The 19,557-nt window shown below is 35.3% G+C and overlaps 1 protein-coding gene across 5 annotated transcripts in view; it reads right to left on the bottom strand.

The window, feature by feature from the left end:
• Ddx60 (DExD/H-box helicase 60) overlaps positions 1–19,557 on the bottom strand; it is a 99,618-nt gene that overhangs the window by 57,982 nt on the left and 22,079 nt on the right. For all 5 annotated transcript variants that reach the window (XM_048791711.1, XM_015486230.2, XM_015486229.2 and 2 more), the window contains 8 exons: positions 17,337–17,480; positions 15,150–15,308; positions 9,290–9,431; positions 8,036–8,191; positions 5,854–5,959; positions 5,007–5,122; positions 3,563–3,723; positions 204–456 (listed from right to left, as the gene is read on the bottom strand). In XM_048791711.1, coding sequence (XP_048647668.1) covers positions 204–456; positions 3,563–3,723; positions 5,007–5,122; positions 5,854–5,959; positions 8,036–8,191; positions 9,290–9,431; positions 15,150–15,308; positions 17,337–17,480 — 1,237 coding nt within the window. The remainder of the gene's footprint in view (positions 1–203; positions 457–3,562; positions 3,724–5,006; positions 5,123–5,853; positions 5,960–8,035; positions 8,192–9,289; positions 9,432–15,149; positions 15,309–17,336; positions 17,481–19,557) is intronic.

Below are 19,557 nucleotides of genomic sequence, written 5' to 3'. Positions count from 1 at the left end.
TTTTTTTTTTTTTTTTTTTTTTTTTTGAGACAGGGTCTCACTAAGTTGCTGAGGCTAATCTTGAAGTTGTGATCTTCCTGAGTCAGTCTCCCATGTACGTTGAGTCCTATAACACAAATTTCCAGCTAATAAATGACAACTGTCATCATTACATTTGTGTTAGTTCTCCAACTCCCCCAAATAAGAAAAACAAAATCACATACCTTCATCTCGGCAATGTTCCTTCCATGCTTTCAAGCAGGCAGTTAACCCTAACATTTCAACTTGAACTTTCACTGAGTTACTTTTACATGATTTCAGAAAATCTTCCAGGTTCTTTATTCCAGAGACTAAATTCTCTTTCAAATTTTTTTCAATAGAACATGACAGAGCATTCCATTTTTGCTCTTCTTTTTGTTCTTCCTTTTCAAATAACCTCTTCCTATTCTCTCTAGTAATTATTTCAGCCTTGGTCTCCTGCCCAAGAAAAAAGAAACAATATTTTGAAAAAAGTTGGAACTATTCCAAGATGACACTTCATGAGTGGGCCGATATTTGTAAGTGCGTATTGATGATTTTGACCATCTTCCCTTCTTGAATGAGCATTAAAGAAGATTCTTTAAAGCTTTTTTCCCACTGTCTTATTCTAGCTGTTTTATAGGGTCAGTTCAAATGTTAAGCCTTCAACCTATTTTGCGTTGATCTTTGTATACGGTGTAAGATAATGGTCCAATTTAAAGAATCTTCTTTAATGCTCTTAAAATTAAGCCTCTACCAATGAAAAACGTATGACAAATCAAGTTAGTAAGTATAAAGGCTCTCTGTAGGTAACTTCTAATTTTCTAGTTGGTATAGATTATACATAAAAGAGTAAATGTAATGAAATCAAAGTAGCATGACACCACTGCTCTTCTGTATGTCTGTACAGTGGCACATCATACTCTCTCTAGCATGGCCAACCCTCTTCCGTTTCTCCCAAAGCACCTTCCTATCCCTACTGGCTCAAGACATTTCTACCACCAAGCTCTTCCTGACTCTCTCATGTCCAAGTCATGTTATCCTTCCTCTGACCAGGCATCTATCAAAGCTCTCATCAGTGTGTACTGCAGATGTAATTCTACTGTCATACTTCACTAGATTGAGATCCTTGATGGGACTATGCCATAGATGTTGCAGATGCCAAGCACAAAGCATTTAGTCCATAATGTTTGATGATTCCATAAAGAAAAAGATGATGGACAGGAGTGAATAGAAGAACCAACATAGAGACAAACGAATTCCCCTACCTAGATAAATGGTTCCAATTGACTTCAACACCACACAGACTCATTTTTACCTGCTTTTAGCAATCCGATCTATTAATCTACAAAGACAAATTGGAGTATTGTATTGGCAAAGGATTCTAACAACCCTTCCACTGTTCTGGTTAGCCATGGAATTAATATGTAAATGTTTGCCAGAGTGGTGGTGCACACTGGTAATCCCAGTGACTCAGGAGGTTGAGGCAGGAGGATCTCAATTTCAAAGCCAGCTTCAGCAATTTAGCAAGGCCCTAAGGAACTTAGTGAGATTTTTTTTTAAAAAAAAAAAGAGGAATGGGGGGTTTCTGGGGATGTGATTAAATGCCCCTGGGTTCAACCTTTGGTACAAAAAAAAAAAATGAAAGAAACATTTGCTTATAATGAAGTCAATTTTAATTGTCATCTCTCTTTAATTATTTAATTCAAATCAACAATATTTGAGCTTTCCCAATCTTTCACCTTCTAAGTGCTCTGTATTATGAGTCCATTCCACATAGTTCAGTCTCAAAAAAATAAGAGTAAGCCGTAGTTCCTTGACATACACAAATCTCATTTAATCTGAGTACCTAGATTATTGTTGGTAGGAGAGTATATTTATAAAATTATAAAGATGTTTTAATTTCTTTGAAATTATTTAATTTTTAATATCAGGGGAAAGGATGAGATCTTTTTTTAGTCTTCATCTCTTATACTGTGTGATGAGAATATTTGCAAATTTACTGTTTTATAACATATCTCAGAAAAGGAAAAGATGATTCATGGTACTCCTAAATAAAAGTAAAAGTTTAATTGAGTGGTCTCACTGATAATAAATTTTGCTATAAAAATGAGAAGGTCATTATCATGAAAAAGAAATAACCATCACAGGAGGGCTTAGTGAGGCTTCTTTTTGACTATTAAAGCAAAAGCTGAAACATTCTCCATATCTGGTTGCATTTTTGAAGCAGTTCAAGGAGAGGCTTCACAAAAGCACTGAGAACATTCTAGAATAGTTCATGGTATTTTTGGCATTATCTTGAATAGAATATAAAAGAGCTGTTTAGATGAATCCTCAAACTGTGGACTGATGTCTGTTGTCACTCCCAATTTGCAAATTAGAAGCATACTGATATGGAAGTTTCTTGATCTTGCCAAAATTTTCCCAAGTAAGTACTCAGAAGTGAGACTGGGGATTGGAGTTGTGGCTCAGTGGTAGAGTGCTTGCCTGGTATGTGTGAGGCCCTGGGTTCAATTTTCAGCAGCACATAAAAAGATAAATAAAATAAAGGTATTGTGTCCATCTACAACTAAAAAAAAATTTCAAAGTGAGACTAAAGATTTTTGTTGTTGTTTTCTTTCATTATCTTTTCTTTTCTTTTTTGGGTGGGCTGGGTGGGATCTTCATATGCTTCATTTCTGATAACTTCACCATGCTTGCTTCATTCAATAAAGCACACAGGTGACAAATGTCTTTGCTAGGATTGGTGTTGTTTATCAGGCACTCTCTAATATATTGAAACCTTCAATTCTAGAGGATATCTTTAGTAAAATAAACACTTTACCTAATCTTCACAGAAATAGACTAAATTCTAATGAGTTGCTCATTTTAGTAAAAAAAAAAAAAGAAGAAGAAAGTAAACCTTTGCCTAAAATCATCAAATCAGTAAATTCAGTTTTAACCAAATTTTCTGTACTTAGATATTATCAAAGATATTGTTAATTTTCACATGATAAGCTATTAGTTTTAAACCAGACATAGGTTTGAATCTTCCTTATTTACTCCATTCTCAGTACGGTCCTCAGTAGAAAAATGACATTCCAAGGAGGAAAACAGTAAGATTGCAGGAATATAATGCACAAAAATGAGGAGATGAATAATTCTAATCTTCCAGCCAAAAAAAGTGGTATATTAACTCATAATTTAACTGCTTTGGAAGAGTGTAGACAGTCTATTAAGCAAAAATGAGCAGACAGTTATTTCTTCCCTATTTTACCACTTATGTAAAAAAAAAAGGTATTGAATGTCATTAACTAATCAACAACTATACTCTTACTGTTACTTCAACATTTCTAAATCCAAACCTTTAGTCACTTGATGTCTTTTATTCTTTTCCACATAAATATATGTCGTTATGTACAGAGGATTGTATATAACATTTTACATGTGGGTTAGAATTTCTTAGCAAGTAAATAGGACATTAAGTAATCAAATGAAAAAAGTCTCACATAAAAATTAACCACCAAAGGATGAACAAACATCAACTTAAGTAAAGTAAAAATCCGTAGAATTTGTCAAAACTTACACGTGTCTTTTTGCTCTTGGGCTCATGACTATCCTTCTTTGGCTTAACACCTTGACTTATGATGAGTTTTGAAGAGACTGATTCTAATGAATTCCCATAAAATCGTTGAAAAAGGTGATACTTTTGCAAGGATCTAAGAACACGAGGATCTCTAGATTTTTCTGAAAAATGAAAGATGAACATGTAATATTGCTATTTTTTTTTCTAGTGGCATTCTTACTAATTCTTCCCACCAGCCCATAGACATGTACTTTTCTTTCTGATATGAGACAGCCTGAATTGAGATTCTCTTAGCAAAAGGAATCAGCTCAAACTACTGTCTCTTCTTCATAGAGTCATTTCCCATCCTACTTACAGAGGTGACAGAGCACTTTTCATGGCCTACTTCCAAAAACAAATATTAGGATACTACCAAAAAATGACACATTTGGGACATTATCTCTCACATGCCTGGGGAATGAGGTTAAAAGAAAGGTAGAAGCAGAATCAAAAAAGAAAACCATGTAAGATAGTCTGACTTCTTGCATCACTCTATGGGAAAAAAAAAATCCTTACTCTGGACCACAGACACAGACCAAGAACTTGGCAGCTAAAGAAAGCTCTCTTCATTCTAAAAACCCAATGTCACAGCAAGGCCCAACAATCAGGGTATGAATTACTCCCATATCCCCTCACCCAAAAAAGAAACTTCAATGTTCAGTTGAATGGAATAACCACGCTGGTTAATTTCTCTATGTCTGAATCTATATACATCAAGTCAAACCACTTTGAAAGACGTGAATGGTTCATCTAAAGCCTCTCTTCCTATCTTACAGGAATCTTGGTAGCTATTTCTATAAGCAGGCTGGTGAGTATTTCATAGGAGCATACTTACTGGGCAATCCCTTAACATCTTCTGAAAGTAAGTTTTGTCAACTCTAAGGAGGTGAGGGTAAGCATAGAAGTAGATAAAGGTGAGATGAAGACAAGGAATGAACTGAGGAGACAAGATTCCTAATTCAAGCTCTGCTGATCTACTGGCAGTGGTTCTGTGGCTTCCTTTTGTCGCTTGAACCCCTAAGCACAAAGGCAGGTGGCAATGCTTGTATTTGTTACATGCAGTCCACAGTGAAAGTTGCTGGAAAGACTAGGCCTCACCAGATTTGACTCCACGGAATACACATACCTTTTAAATCACAAACTATCTTTTCTTAAAACCGAGCCCAGGTCTTGAGGAGACAAATGCCATATTTTTGCACCCTCTCCTAAGACACCTACAAACCATCAGGACACAAAATGAGAATTTTTCCATTACCATCCTTCCTGATGTACATCTGAATACTTGTAGACTATTTTAATTTTAACTCATGGCTCATAATGTGAGAATTTTTCACTATAAAATAAAACAACAGAGAGTGAAATCAATTTCAATTTCAATTTATTTCATCCCAGTCCCTGGGCTCACCATCATGTTGGCACTTTGTCCTGTCATAATCGTCGCTAAGAGGTCTGTGAGAATGCCAATGCACAAGTTCATCAAATTCCTTTTGTTTCACCAGGGAGGTAACGATGGGATCATCACTGTGAACAAACAGAAATACACACGTGTTTTAATTGCTTGCCTCCAAATATAACAGCACAGATTTCATTTTGTAATAATTTCTGAAAATCATAGGTTTCTTTCTTCTTCCTGTGATATGATACGAGTGGTAGAATCCAAACAGCAGTTTATAAGAGGCTTAAGAACCCAGAACCACTCCATGTTTCTAACAGTCCCATCCACATCCACAAATATTCATTAAATAAAACATGGGGCTAGAGTGGTGTACTCTAAGATTAAAATCACATACATGTTTACACAGGAGTGATCAAAGGTCTCTTCTCTCTCTGTCTCTCTTTCTCTCTCTCCCCATTTATCTACCTATCTATCTATCTATATAGATATAGGTAGATATAGAGATAGATAGATAGATAGATAGATGTACTGGGGATTGAACCCAGGGGCACTTAACCACTGAGCCACAACCCATCACTTTTATGTTTTATTTTGAGATGTCACTAAGTTGCCTAGGGCCTCCCTAAATTGCTGAGGCTGCTTTGAATTTGGGATCCTCCTGCTTCAGTCTCCCAAGCAGCTGGGATTAGAGATATGTGCCACCATGCCCAGATCATTGAATATTTTGATATTAAATTCATTATATACTACAGCACATATTACATGTAGTGAAATATATTTCAAAGAATCTTTAATAAGTAACTCATCCATTTCATGCAAGTGTTTATTTATATAAAGCTCATTTTGGGCCATCTACCTCTTTAGGAAAGGAAAGTCCTTCAAAATGTCGCCAGTAAACTTATCGATCACATTAGATGACACTGGAATAAAACCCAAATTAGGCAGCTTTTCATTAGAGCCATCTGTAAACAAAAATAAATAAATAAAATAAAACAAGGATAGATGTGAAATATTTATACAAGAATATAATATATATTTTCTAAAAACTTCACATTAAAAATATTTGTCATTAATCCTATTTACATTTATCAATTTCAGTCCTGCGTATTAAGCTATTTCTCACATTAAAACATTTTGGAACACAGCAGAACAGACAGAAATTAAGCATATTGGTGAATAGGTAGGTAGATGGATGGATGAACAGAGCAATCTGTAGGTATATATATATATTTCTTATTTGCAAATATTTTTGCTTTTATTATTCCCCAGTATGAGACAAGGAATCTCAAGATGGAAGTTTCACTCAGATCAAACATGCGCGCGAGTGCGTGCACACACACATACACACACACACACACTCTTTTATGAAATGAAATTAAAAAGAAGTAGGAAAAATATAGGTAGTAATGAGATATTTTCTATCATTACAGTATTCTCTTGGGTCCTCCTTGATATTATAACCTAACACACACAGAATAGCTAGACAGATGATTGATAGGTAGGTGGATAGATAGATCAGTAGATATCATAGATATCAGATATATCTGGCATCTATTCTGATATATCTACGATAATGGGCTCATGAATGACTTTTTCTATGGCGCCTAGTTCTTAATTCTAGGTACACCGCCATTGCTCTTCCTCTTGCTGTCCCCTGTTCCTGTGATTGCCCTGATACTTTCCTGTCCTAAGCCCCTGCAACCCTGGCTGAGCACTTTTCTACCTACAGCCCAAGTGGAGCAGACCAGAAACACTAAAGACAGCCCTTACCCACAGTCACAACAGGAGTTTATTGATAAATACTTCAATTATCTTGCTCCTCAGTTAAGACACCTCCGGGGTACTTTGTACCTTTCAAGATTTTCAGTGAAATTTACTTGGACTTGCCTTCAATGGAAACCAACTCATGAGCATTTCCTATATTGGTGCTATTCCCTTCTGAATCTTATCTAAGCACTCTCTTACTGGATATTCGTGGGATCAATAAACTACTTGCACTCAATGGTCTTTGTCTGAAGGAACTCATACTGATAGAAGAGTATATTTTTCCCTAAATTATGAAAAATATCCTTCTATCAATATATCCTAAGTATCCTGTGGCTTTCTCTCTCTCTCTCTCTCTCTCTCTCTCTCTCTCTCTCTCTATATATATATATATATATATATATATATATATATATATATATACTTTTATTTTATTTATTTATTTTTATGTGGTGCTGAGGATCAAACCCAGGGCCTTGCATGTGCTAGGCGAGCGCTCTACCACTGAGCCACAACACCAGCCCTCTCACACTCCTTTTGAATCATTTTCTTTTACCTGAGGTTCATCACAAAGAAACGTCTTCAGTGATGCTGTGATAATGAATAAATCAATTTTTGTTTTTCTGAAATTGTACCTATTTCTCATTCATTCTTAAATTATATTTTAACAACTACATATAATTCCACTGCATTCTGAATTCTATTATTGTTAAAGGAAAATTTATTAATAGATTAATCTTTTTCCTTTGTAGGTATCACTGGTACTTTAAGATTCTTTATTTTTTACGTTCTACAATTTCACCATGTTGTATCTACCATACATATTTCTAAATATAATGTTTAATATTATTAACTACATTCCTCATGTAGTACAATAGATATCCAGAGGTGCATCCTACATAAATGCTAATGTATATCCTTTAAACTACATCTTCCTGTCCCCCAACACAGGAATGTTGGGTGTCTCTTAATCCAGATTTCAAGCATTTTAAACTAGGAGATTTTTTTTTTTAGTTAATCCAAATTTCCATATTGCTGAAAATAGAATTTCACATATATCTGGCTCATTTTTTAAATTGGCAACAACACTAATTGCAAACAAAATATAAATCTTCCAAATTATAGTCATTGCATACCACCCCAAACATATGACAATTATTAAAATGTATAATACCAGAAAAGTATGTATATTTGCAGCATTAAGTCAGTGGTACTTTCAAAACATTTTCAGTGAAACAATGCTTATATTTTGAATTAAATTAGGAATCTGTTACCTTTGATTGGTGATGGAGACTTTCTAAGAAACTGAAGTTTTGTTGTCCTCAAAGGAAATGAATTTCCCACATTAAACTTTCTTACCAACTTTGATACAGTGTTCCAGAGATGTTCATAATCCTTCATAATAGCATTTCCCAAATTCAAATGTAGGCCTATATAACAATGAAAAACACTATAGATGCATATATTTTGACTAAATTTATGGAGCTCTAACTATATGTCAAATAGTAATGTTTTCAGTGAGATACATATTATACCTAGAAGAAAATGGTCACTGGTGTTGACTAAGAGAGCAGATTTTAAAGTTGTTCTTGTTTTTCTATTTGATAAGTGTTAAAATTATAACTATAGTTACTAAGTATAACAGATGGTGAATATTTAATGTTCTTCATTATTCTTTAATGCTTTTAAGATGTTATAGCATACATAACTTTACAGTCAATAAAAATGCATATAGCTATGATTTTGGAGAGATGAAAAATTAGTAAAAGACCACTGAATTTACAGGTAGTCAGTTCATTCCAATGTTAGCAATACAAAGCAACCAAACCCAAGCTGTCAAAAAAGCTTCAGTAGGGCTGGGTTGTAGCTCAGTGGTAGAGCACTTGCCTAACATGCGTGTAGCACTGGGTTCAATCCTTAGCACCACATAAAAATAAATAAATAAACAAAATAAAGGTATTGTCTCCATCCACAACTGAAAATATTTTTTAAAACCTTCAATAAAGCTCAGTTATGGTTCCATGACAATGGTTTTTATTTTTCTTTAACAAAAAAGAAACGTCAGTAGACTTATTCTAAGAAAACTATTTTAAAAAACCAAAGATATAAAAAAAGACACATAACAAATATATAAAAATACTTGTCTTTTAGGAAAAGGGTACTTTTTAAAAAAATCTACTAGCAGAAATCACATTAATTAGAGTAATTTTATTAAGAAATATTATGCATGAACTTAAAGGAAAAATTTAACTGGTAAAATTATCTGGAAATGCCTTATACATAAATACATATTTTTCCCCAAAATACTTTTGGAGTGATATTAAGTGAAATAAATATTTTGAAATTCAATATTCATTCTGATTATCACTAAGAAAAAATTATTTACATAAATGAACAAAGATTAAAAGAAAGGAAAATAATTGCTTTTATATGCTAGAAGTTCAATAAAATTTCTTTGAAGATTTAAAACCTCTGCAATATTTATCTCCGCATGAAAGCTTAATTATCATTATATAGTAAGGTTATACCTTTTACATCCTCATTTTCATAGTAAAATGCAATATTCTTCAACAAAGGCTCATCACTTAAGTCGGAAAGGTGAACTAAATTCAGATTCCAAGATTCGAAAATGTTTATATTACTTAGGATGGAATATTCACACCACCTTTTCTGAAAATGAAAATAAAACCAATTTATTTACAATTTTAATTTTAGCAATAAAGTATGGAATGACTTTATACATTTCTGTAATTCAACTATAAGGCCCGTGGGCAAGACTGTTTCAATTCTTATTAATATATAAGCCCACTCAGGCTGGGTGCTGATGAATGCTTCATTACTTAAAAGATTAAAGCAAAAATTAAATTCAAAACTTCCCTCCAAGTGAATTCAGTACAGTTCTTTATTCCAAATCAAGGAAACCTGTATTCAATTTTCAATATTTTTTCCCTTCCTCTGTGATATGTAGATAGAGTCTCAAAGCTATAGAAATACTTCGGCTTTCAAATATGCCTCTATTCTTACTTAGGTTTTAATGTTTTCCAATTTTACTTTCAGGTCGAAAGACCATTTTAAAAAGCTTTTGATTATTCAGGGATCTAAAATATGCTGAATCCTTCAACTCAAAAATTCCCAGGCACCTTGTGCACCCACTGGGTTTAGGCTGGGAGGCTATATTCCCAAAGGGCACAGGCAGAGTGTCTTCACTGATCACACTGAGTTCCTGGTAGAGTGGACCCAAATCAGAACCTAGTAAAGCTTTCAATGAATGACAATTAGCAGTCATTTTCAGATAAACTGAAAGAGGAGACTGAAGCTTCTCTACCCCCACACCCCTTAAAAGCAAAACACAAGTGCGTTGCAAATGGAGACAATTCAGGAACAATTAATTTATCTGTATTGATGTGGAACTTTAACCTAGTGCTGTCCAATAGAAATGAAATATGGGCAAGTTATCCTTCAAATTTTCAAGAAATTATATTAAAAACAACCTGAAATAAATTATAGTAATTTATTTGATTTAACACATAGATTTAAAATATTATCATGTTAGCATGCAATTAATGATGAAAATATTAACCAACAGTTTTCATGTTTTTCACACTAATTTTATTAAATCTTATATTTATTTTATTATTTATTTATTGGTTCTTGTTATACATGACTGCAGACTAGATTTTGATATAATTACAAGCGTGAAATATATCTTATTCTATTGAGAGTCCCAATCTTCTGGATGTATGACGGTGGGATTCACTGTGTTGTTTTCTTATATGTACATGGAAAAATTATGTCAGATTCATTCTACTGTCTTTTCTTTTCCTATCCTCCCTATCCTTCCTCGTTCCCTATTGTCCAATCTACTGAACTTCCATTCTTCCCCTCACCCTCAACCCCTGCCTTATTGTGGGTTAGTTTCCACATATCAGAGAAAACATTCGGCCTTTGTTTTTTTTTGGAAATGGCTTACTTGGTTTAGCATGATAGTCTCCAGATTTATTCATTTACTAGCAAATATCATAAAGTCATTCTTTTTATGGCTGAGTAATACTCCACTGTGTATATATGCCATGTTTTCTTTATCCATTCACCTGATGAAGAGCACCTAGGTTCCATAACTTCGCTATCGTGAATTGAGCTGCTATAAACATTGATGTGGCTACATCACTGTAATATGCTGATTTTAAGTCTTTGGGGTATATACTCTGGACCAGGATAACCGGGTCAAATAGTGGTTCCATTCCACGTTTGCTGAGGAATCTCAATAGAGAAGTGCAAATTAAATACAACAGACCCTAGTATGGCAGTATGTAAAAACGTGGATGTGTAACCGATGTGATTCTGCAATCTGTACACGGGGAAAAAAATGGGAGTTCATAACCCACTTGAATCAAATGTATGAAATATGATATGTCAAGAGCTATGTAATGCTTTGAACAACTAATAATAAAAAAAATAAATAAATAAATAGGTGACATTTCAATAACCATTTGTGGAAAAAAATATTCCTATTAAATTTCAAGTGTTAAGTTAAATGTAAACAATAAAAGTACAAGAGATTAAAAAAAAAAAAAAAACTACACTGGGATTCCATCTTACTCCAGCCAGAATAGCAATTATCAAGAATATAAGTAATAATAAATGTTGGCAAGAATATGGAAAAAAGGGCACACTCAATACATTGCTGGTGAGGCTGAGAATTGGTACAACGATTCTGATATTTTTTTAAATGTACAACACAGCCTGGTTCTAACCACATAAGTTCAAGGAGGCTGCCCAAAGTTCACGATGAAGTTAAAAATATCAAGGGAAGCAGGAACCTTTTACCTATAGTTTAGTTATATCTACAAATAAACCACCAAAAAAGCTGCACACAGCCATAGAACCATGGTTCTCAAAAGTTAGCCTGAGCCTCATCTGGAAGGGTTGTTAAATAAAACACACATTGCTGGGCATCTGACTCAGTAGGTCTCAGGGGAGGCCTAAGACTCTGCACTTCTAAAAAGTTTCCATGTGCTGCTGACACTATTGTACAGGAACCACACTTTGAGAATGACTGCCATGTAGTTTTCCCCCAGATCTCTTTCCCATGATGCCCTAGAGTGAACCAAAGTATTTGAAAGCATCACAGTAATGGGGCCTCACTTCATCCACTTGATACAAGAAGTGCCTCTAGTGTGGCCTCCACTGCCAAGGTCCACAGTAGACCTCCCTGAGCTATCCCACAGATTTTCCCAGTTACTTTTTCCTGAGTTCTCAAAAACATCCTCTATTGTAAAAATCTCAGGGGGTTCCTGAAATTACATTTCAAGCTACAGGATGCTTCCAACAGCAGGGACTATAGAGTATGAGAAAGAAGAGAAGGGAGACTGACCATGGAAAATCCAGACACTACTGCAGAGGTCGTATGTTCGAAGCTGGACAGGGCAGAAGTCCTATCTCAACGTGGCCATTTATTACTTGTGCTTGTGGGTCACTTTCTTTCAGCCCCAATTTTTCAATTTAAAATAAAGAAATAAAAGGACTGTTTTCGTATCTAAATGAAGTGATACAAATAAAGGACACACATGTGGAGCAAGTGCAGAATAAATAGCGGTGTTGGTATCACTTCCAGCAATCCAGGTCATCCCAATTAAAGACTGATATTTCTGTCACATAAGTTAGAAAGCATGTTCTTCAGGGCCATCTTAAAACCATCCCAAATTTATAGAATTTTACAATGTCATTTTTGCCTAATTCTTTCAAATGTATTTTTAAAAAACTACATAGAACATTCTTCATAAAAGACAACTTTAGGTTAATTTTTTGTTATTTACCTGTAAATCAATACCACAAGTATTACATTCATACCCTTTGGTAGTTAAGTACGCATAACTTAATCACTATAACTTCAATAAAATAAAGTTAAATATTTCTGAGAAATGGATTTACAACAAAAGCTACAGCATAATAATACTGATGCTATAATGTCTTATTTTACACATAGTATCACCAGGTTTACTATATTAACCTAAAGGGATTTAGGTTAAAATGTCTAAAGTAAATTAAATAGGAGCTAGAAATGGAATCTTCCTAACCCTCTTTTAATGAACCATAGACTACAGCCTCCTGATAGACTATCAAAATACTTAGAGGAAAGTTCTGCAATGGGATTTGGAATACAGGTATGTATTTCCTCATATAAACATCAACAGAAATCGCATGGTGCTATGGTCACACCATCTAATATTTACTGAATCCCAAAACTCTTTAAAAAGTTTTTAATTAAAACAATTATGAGTGTTCAAACACTTAAAAATTCAATAAATGTGTTTTTCTATACTTGACCTTCAATTACTGACCTTATATCCACATGGTGCTAATATAATAAATGCAATCTATGCACTACCCAGAAAAATTAGTCCAAATCAATTCCTTTTTAATCATGGTCAGTTTCCTTCATGAATCTCCTGTATACCTCACATGCCAGTCTTTGATGCAAAGCATTTATGCAAGTGCCATCCTTGTTTCGGTAAGAAAGGGGTGCCCACCACTCAGTCTGGCTGTGCTCAAGTGTACATCACTCTTCAGTGTTCCACACAAGCAACATAACCAGATCCACCAATGGTCAAAGGCCACTTCCTTAGACCCTAACACCATCAATATCTTTACATGACTAAGGTAATAGACACACAATGTCCTCAAATCTGCTGTTTTGCCTCTACAATGTTCTGTCTACACTGCAAGGCAGGGATTTTTTTTAAATAAAAGTGCCCTTGATCTGCTTGAAACCAACCCCTTGATTCTCAGTGCTTATGACCAAGTGATATGGCCACTCTCTTATCAGGCCCTACAAGATCCCCTCTGACTTGCCTTTTACCTGCTTCTTCTGCTTCAACCCTCATTCTCTCTATTCCTATTAAAAGAGTTGGATCTTAACTCCCTGATCATATCATCCTCAGGACAATCACACATGCTGCCGATTCTCTCTGAATCCAGTTTTCCTTATTTCCCCATCCTGCTAACTCCTACCCATCCTTCAGGACTTGGTTCACTTTACTTCTTAAGCAAAACCATCCTTTGCAAACTGGGTTGGATCTTCATATTATCAGATTGTAAAACATCCTACAGTTCCTCCTTCATAGCAATTGTTAAAAACTCGTTATCTGTCTTCTTTGCAAAATGTAGTTCTAATAAAGAGTTGGAGTGGGACAGGTAAGTTTTTTTTTTCTTAACCTATCCCAAGATAAGCATGATACATATGCTCTAGGTAAATGTTTGTGGATTGGCTTCTAATTAATTGATTGGGTATAGAACACTTTTCTTGAACATATTGACTACATGTATCAATATCCTTAAAAATGTCCATATTATTTATTCTACTTAATTTCATTTTGGGTATCAAGCCAAAGTGAATAACCTCAAGTTAAAAGGAAAAAGCTCATACAATAACAGCATTTGTAGCATAAGTATCAAAGTCTTTTTAACATTACATAATAGAGAAATGAGTAAGTAGACCATTAAAAGGTAACTAGTATTCACAAAAAAAATAATGCTAACTAGGGGCTGGGGTTGTAGCACAGTGGTTGAGTGCTTACCTAGCAGAGGGGAGGCACTGGCTTTGATCCTCAGCACCACATAAAAATAAATAAAATAAAGATATTGTGTCCATCTAAAACTATATATATATTATTTATGTATAATATATATGTATAATAACATACATATGTATATATANATATATATATATATATATATATATATATATATATATACAATGCTAACCAGTGATGTGAAAAAAATATATATGTTTGTATTTATATATAAGGAAAAAATTATGTGTATGTGTGTGTTTGTGTGCACATGTGTGTGTGGTTCCAATGTAAAAAAAACAACAGAAAAATCCATGCATTTGAACTCAAAAAGAATAAACCAAAATATTAACAATTGCCAGCAATGATCTGAGTGGTGGGTCTCTAGGGAAGTTTTCTTTTGCTTTTTCTTTCTATCTTCCTGAAGTCTTTATTTTCTATTTTCCTGAAGCCAGCTATCATCTCTAATGGACCCCAAAGTATTACATTGGTTTCTTCTGTTCCTTTTTAGAGTAGAAGGCATGGTCACCAACAATCTCCTACAGTGGATGATATAAAAACCTGATCTTGAAAGATATTTGAAGAAGGAAAGATAGAAAAGACTTTTTACTTTGGATATATATCATGACATTTTGTTATTACTGCCAAATGCAGTTGTTGAAACTATATAAGTGATTGATTTAAGCAATCAAACCTTTAAAGCCCCAAAGGGCCAATACTGTGCACCTATAAATCTGTTTTAAATATGATTGTGGTTTTTAATCCACCAAACAGGGGGAAACAAAAGAACAATAAACTAATAAAAGAGTATATTTACCATTTTCAGAAAGGGCTGAGTGCCTTTAATCCAATGGGAAGTGATAAATCTGGAACGTGCTCTTTGAGAAAGAGGCAAGTGGAGAAGAAACACCACACTGAGACAATGCAGTCTACACAAATCTTTCGCCTCCTTCAGGGTTAAGCAATGATCTTTCACCTAAATAAAATAGAGATGGTAAACCAGAGAACAGCAGCCTACAAAAAACTGCATCCTAAACATGCAGAACCACAATAGCTAGGAGCCACACTCTTTTGTGCAGGAATTAAAGCATTACTGCATTCTTCACTCTGCATGCCAAGACAGTACTTTCCTTAATGAACTTGACTGCACTTATGCATATTTGAGATAAAGTAAAAAGGAAGTTTCTAGCTTAATAGCTATTGAAGTAAGACATTTTTCAGGATTTTCAGTTAAGCTGGTCTTCACATGAGCTGATCAAGCTATGAAAAAAGTCAAGAACCCACAGGACTCTGTATGGATGGAGCCACATCTTAATTGGTCTAATTGCCCAAAGCATCATAGGTTAAAAGTAATATTGCAAGTTACCAGGGTGAGGACACCACATAGCACCTCAACATGCCCAATGACAACAAGGGTAAGGAAGTGGACACCAAGGGACAATACGTCTTTATTATCCTCAAAGTTTGCATGGTTGAAAGGGAAGCAAGAGTAAGACTCCATCAGGGCACCTCCAGAGGGCCAAATAGGGTCCAATGGTTGGAAGTTCCACAAAGGTCAATTTGACTTACTACTATTTTTTATGAGAATGATTTCAAATAGCATGCTGAATCATGGAGACATGTTTCACTAAGTGCATATTTAAAGAGATATTGAGCCGGGCACTACAGCGCATGCCTGAAATCCCAGCTGCTCAGGATGCTGAGGCAGGAAGATTGCAAGTTCAAAGCCAAGCGCAGTAACTTGGTGAGGCACTAAGCAAATTAGCAAAACCCTATCTCTAAATAAAAAAAGAAAGGGCTGGGGATGAGGCTCTGGGGTTAAGCGACTCTGGGTTCAATTCCTGATACTAAAAAAGAGAGAGAGATTGAAAACAAAATAAACACAATGCTGAGGAAAAGATAATGATCGTGGTACACTTCTGAAATTGTGGAAGATAGAGGTAAAACTTCATTTTTTCCTTAACAAGGATTTTTAGTTAAAAACACCCCTGTACTAAGATTATATCAAAATAGCCAGTGTATATGTGGCTATGTGATGTGTATGCGTATGTGTGTGTGCATAAAAGAGTACATATATGTAGAGATGAATGTTTAGATGTAGAGGAAATCCAGGCTGGACCACAGATTGTTGACCTTACCAGCCATAAATAATTAAAGAACTGTAGTACCTCTTCAGTTAGAATGACATCAAAACAACACAGGAGGCATGTTCTTTCAGGACTGTGATATTATGGAATTTGCGCAAGACAAGCCTGAATTTAATTCATGTGGCTATTTAACTCCTTTGGCTTGAGGAATGTTATCTGGAATACCTGAAACTCAGTCCCTGTTCCCATATGTGAAATAGGAATAATAATGCCTGCTTTGAAAAGCTGTTGTAAGGATTATTGGCATGATGAATACAGATTCCAAAACATGGCAGCAGAGCAGGATTCCACCATGCAATAACACCCCTTCTTGTTTCCTCCCACTACCTGATTTAGACTAAATATGAACTAGGTAAAACATCTGTACAGTAAAACATTAAATCACAGAGCAACACAGCAGATGTTTCTTTATGGATATAAGTTCTACTGCTGTTCCTCTAGTTGAAGCTTATATAAATAAGGGGAAAACATGAGTAAACATGAGAATCAAATGGAGGAAATGGTGGATGAACATTACAGAACATCAAAGGGGAATGCATTAAAGCTGTCCATGTTCATAGGTAAGAATAATTAATATTGTGCAAATATCCATGCTACACAAAGCAATACATATTCATAGCAATTCCTATCAAAATTCCAACATCATATTTCATTCCTTGTTTTACCAGGAGAGGTAAAACAAGCATACCTTGTGGATCAGTGGTAGAACGCTTGCCTCGCATGTGTGAGGCTCTGGGTTCGATTCTCAGCACCGCATATAAATAAATAAATTAATTAAATAAAGGTCCATCAACATCTAATAAATACTAAAAAAAAAAAAAGAAGAAAAAGAAGCACACCTGTTGGATGTCACTTACCTGACCAGAGGAGGACTTCTTTCTGTTTTCTAAAAAGCAATGATACATTCCTAAAGACAGCGAACATGAAGTAACACAGAGGACACGTCGAATGTCAGATCCTTCGGGCCAGATTTGCTTCAGCAGAGATATAGTCTCACAGGCCTGTCACAGAAGCAAAATGTAACTTGTGATTGCATTTAGATTTCTAAATGAATATGTTTATCCATAAGTGATCTTACTAGGATAAACCATACAGAAAAAAAAAAACGGATAAATAGGACTATAAAACTATAAATGTAAAACTATAATTGTTTCTATTAAAACACTACAAACAAAATTTTAAGTGGGAAAATAATTTCAATGAAATCATTAAAATGCAGATGTAAAGAATGAGGCCCAGGACAGCCCCGCTGACACCTGTAGAGCCCACACTGGGTCTGAGCTGCATCTTTGAACACATCGCCCAATGCCACTGACTGGGCCCCCCAATCCAACCTGACACTCCATCGCTGAAAGCAGATGCCTCCATCTTGGGACACCTTCGTTGTTACCTATAGTTGTGGTGAATCCCAGCTTAGAACACCAGCTGGGCAGGTATCCATAGTCCCCAGCTGCTAACCCTGCACAGTGACTGCCCAATACAAAATAACTCTCCAAGACAGGTTTGCAGCCCCTAGAGTACAACCCATAAGACCTCCTGAGAGAAAGGTCCCTGATCAGGAATAGAAAGGGAGTGGGTGAGTGAGATACAGTTTAGAGAATAAATTAGAGACAAGGAACTCTGAGGTCTATCAGTGATATAAGGAGATAAGACCAGGTGCCCACATCACACAAGCGGTCCCCAAAGGAGATCCCTGGGATGCAATCTCTTCTCAGGGATCAGCTGGTGCCACACCCCACTTCCAGGTGCTCTGCACCCAAGACCAACCCTCCCAGCCTGGAAACCTTCACATATGTGTTGTGAGATACCAGCTCACAACAGATGGCCCTGCTTTGGATGAAAAGGGAAGCAGGAAACATACTGATCTCCAACTAAAACAATCCTTGTTTCTTCCTTTAAGAGTTTTTTTTTTTCCTCCCTCTCTATTTTGCCGCCCTCACATCCCAACATTGGTGAAACCAAGTACTTTGCATGAATTAGGATACTAAGGACTGGGATGTCTGAATAGTATATTACAGTTGTGTTGTATATTCTTTTATTTCCTATTTTTGTACTTCTTATTTTTCTTAATATTTATCTGTGTTTGTTTGATATACTCTTTTGTCTTCCCACTTACTTGTCTCCCCAAAATCATTTCGTCTCCCTTCCCCTGCTACTAACCATCTTCTTTAGATTCCCTTTTCACACTTTATCGAAAACTATAAACCCTTTTGCAAACCTGCTGTTTAATATTGTAGAAATTAAATGAACTCACCATTTCTGTATATTATGACAAAACTGTAAATGCTTTAATAGAAACAATTTGGTTTAAGGTTTTATATTGCTTGCATTGGTAACATTGTTCTTCCCCTCAAAGAAGAGGTATTGGAATCCGGCAGGAGCACTATAAGCCTAAAGCATAAAAAAAGGGTAATGCTCCCAGGGTGTAGGCTCCCTATTTACCTCTCTTATTGTTTCTTTTGCTGAAAAAAAACTTTTTAGTTTGAGTAAGTCCCATTTGTTGATTCTAGTTATTAACTTTTGTGCTATGGGTGTCCTATTGAGGAATTTGGAGCCCGACCCCACCGACTGTAGATCGTAGCCAACTTTTTCTTCTATCAGACGGCGCGTCTCTGATTTGATATCAAGCTCCTTGATCCATTTTTAATTCACTTTTGTGCATGGCGAGAGAAAGGGGTTCAGTTTCATTTTGTTGCATATGGATTTCCAGTTTTCCCAGCACCATTTGTTGAAGATGCTATCCTTCCTCCATTGCATGCTTTTAGCCCCTTTATCAAATATAAGATAGTTGTAGTTTTGTGGATTGGTTTCTGTGTCCTCTATTCTGTACCATTGGTCCACCCGCCTGTTTTGGTACCAGTACCATGCTGTTTTTGTTACTATTGCTCTGTAGTATAGTTTGAAGTCTGGTATCGCTATACCGCCTGATTCACACTTCCTGCTTAGCATTGTTTTTGCTATTCTGGGTCTTTTATTTTTCCATATGAATTTCATGATTGCTTTCTCTATTTCTACAAGAAATGCCGTTGGGATTTTGATTGGCATTGCATTAAACCTATAGAGAACTTTTGGTAATAT

The sequence above is a fragment of the Marmota marmota genome, unplaced genomic scaffold (genome assembly GCF_001458135.2).
Source record: "Marmota marmota marmota unplaced genomic scaffold, marMar, whole genome shotgun sequence".
Classification (NCBI taxonomy): Eukaryota; Metazoa; Chordata; class Mammalia; order Rodentia; family Sciuridae; genus Marmota; species Marmota marmota.
This window is presented reverse-complemented; position numbering and strand designations above follow the sequence as displayed.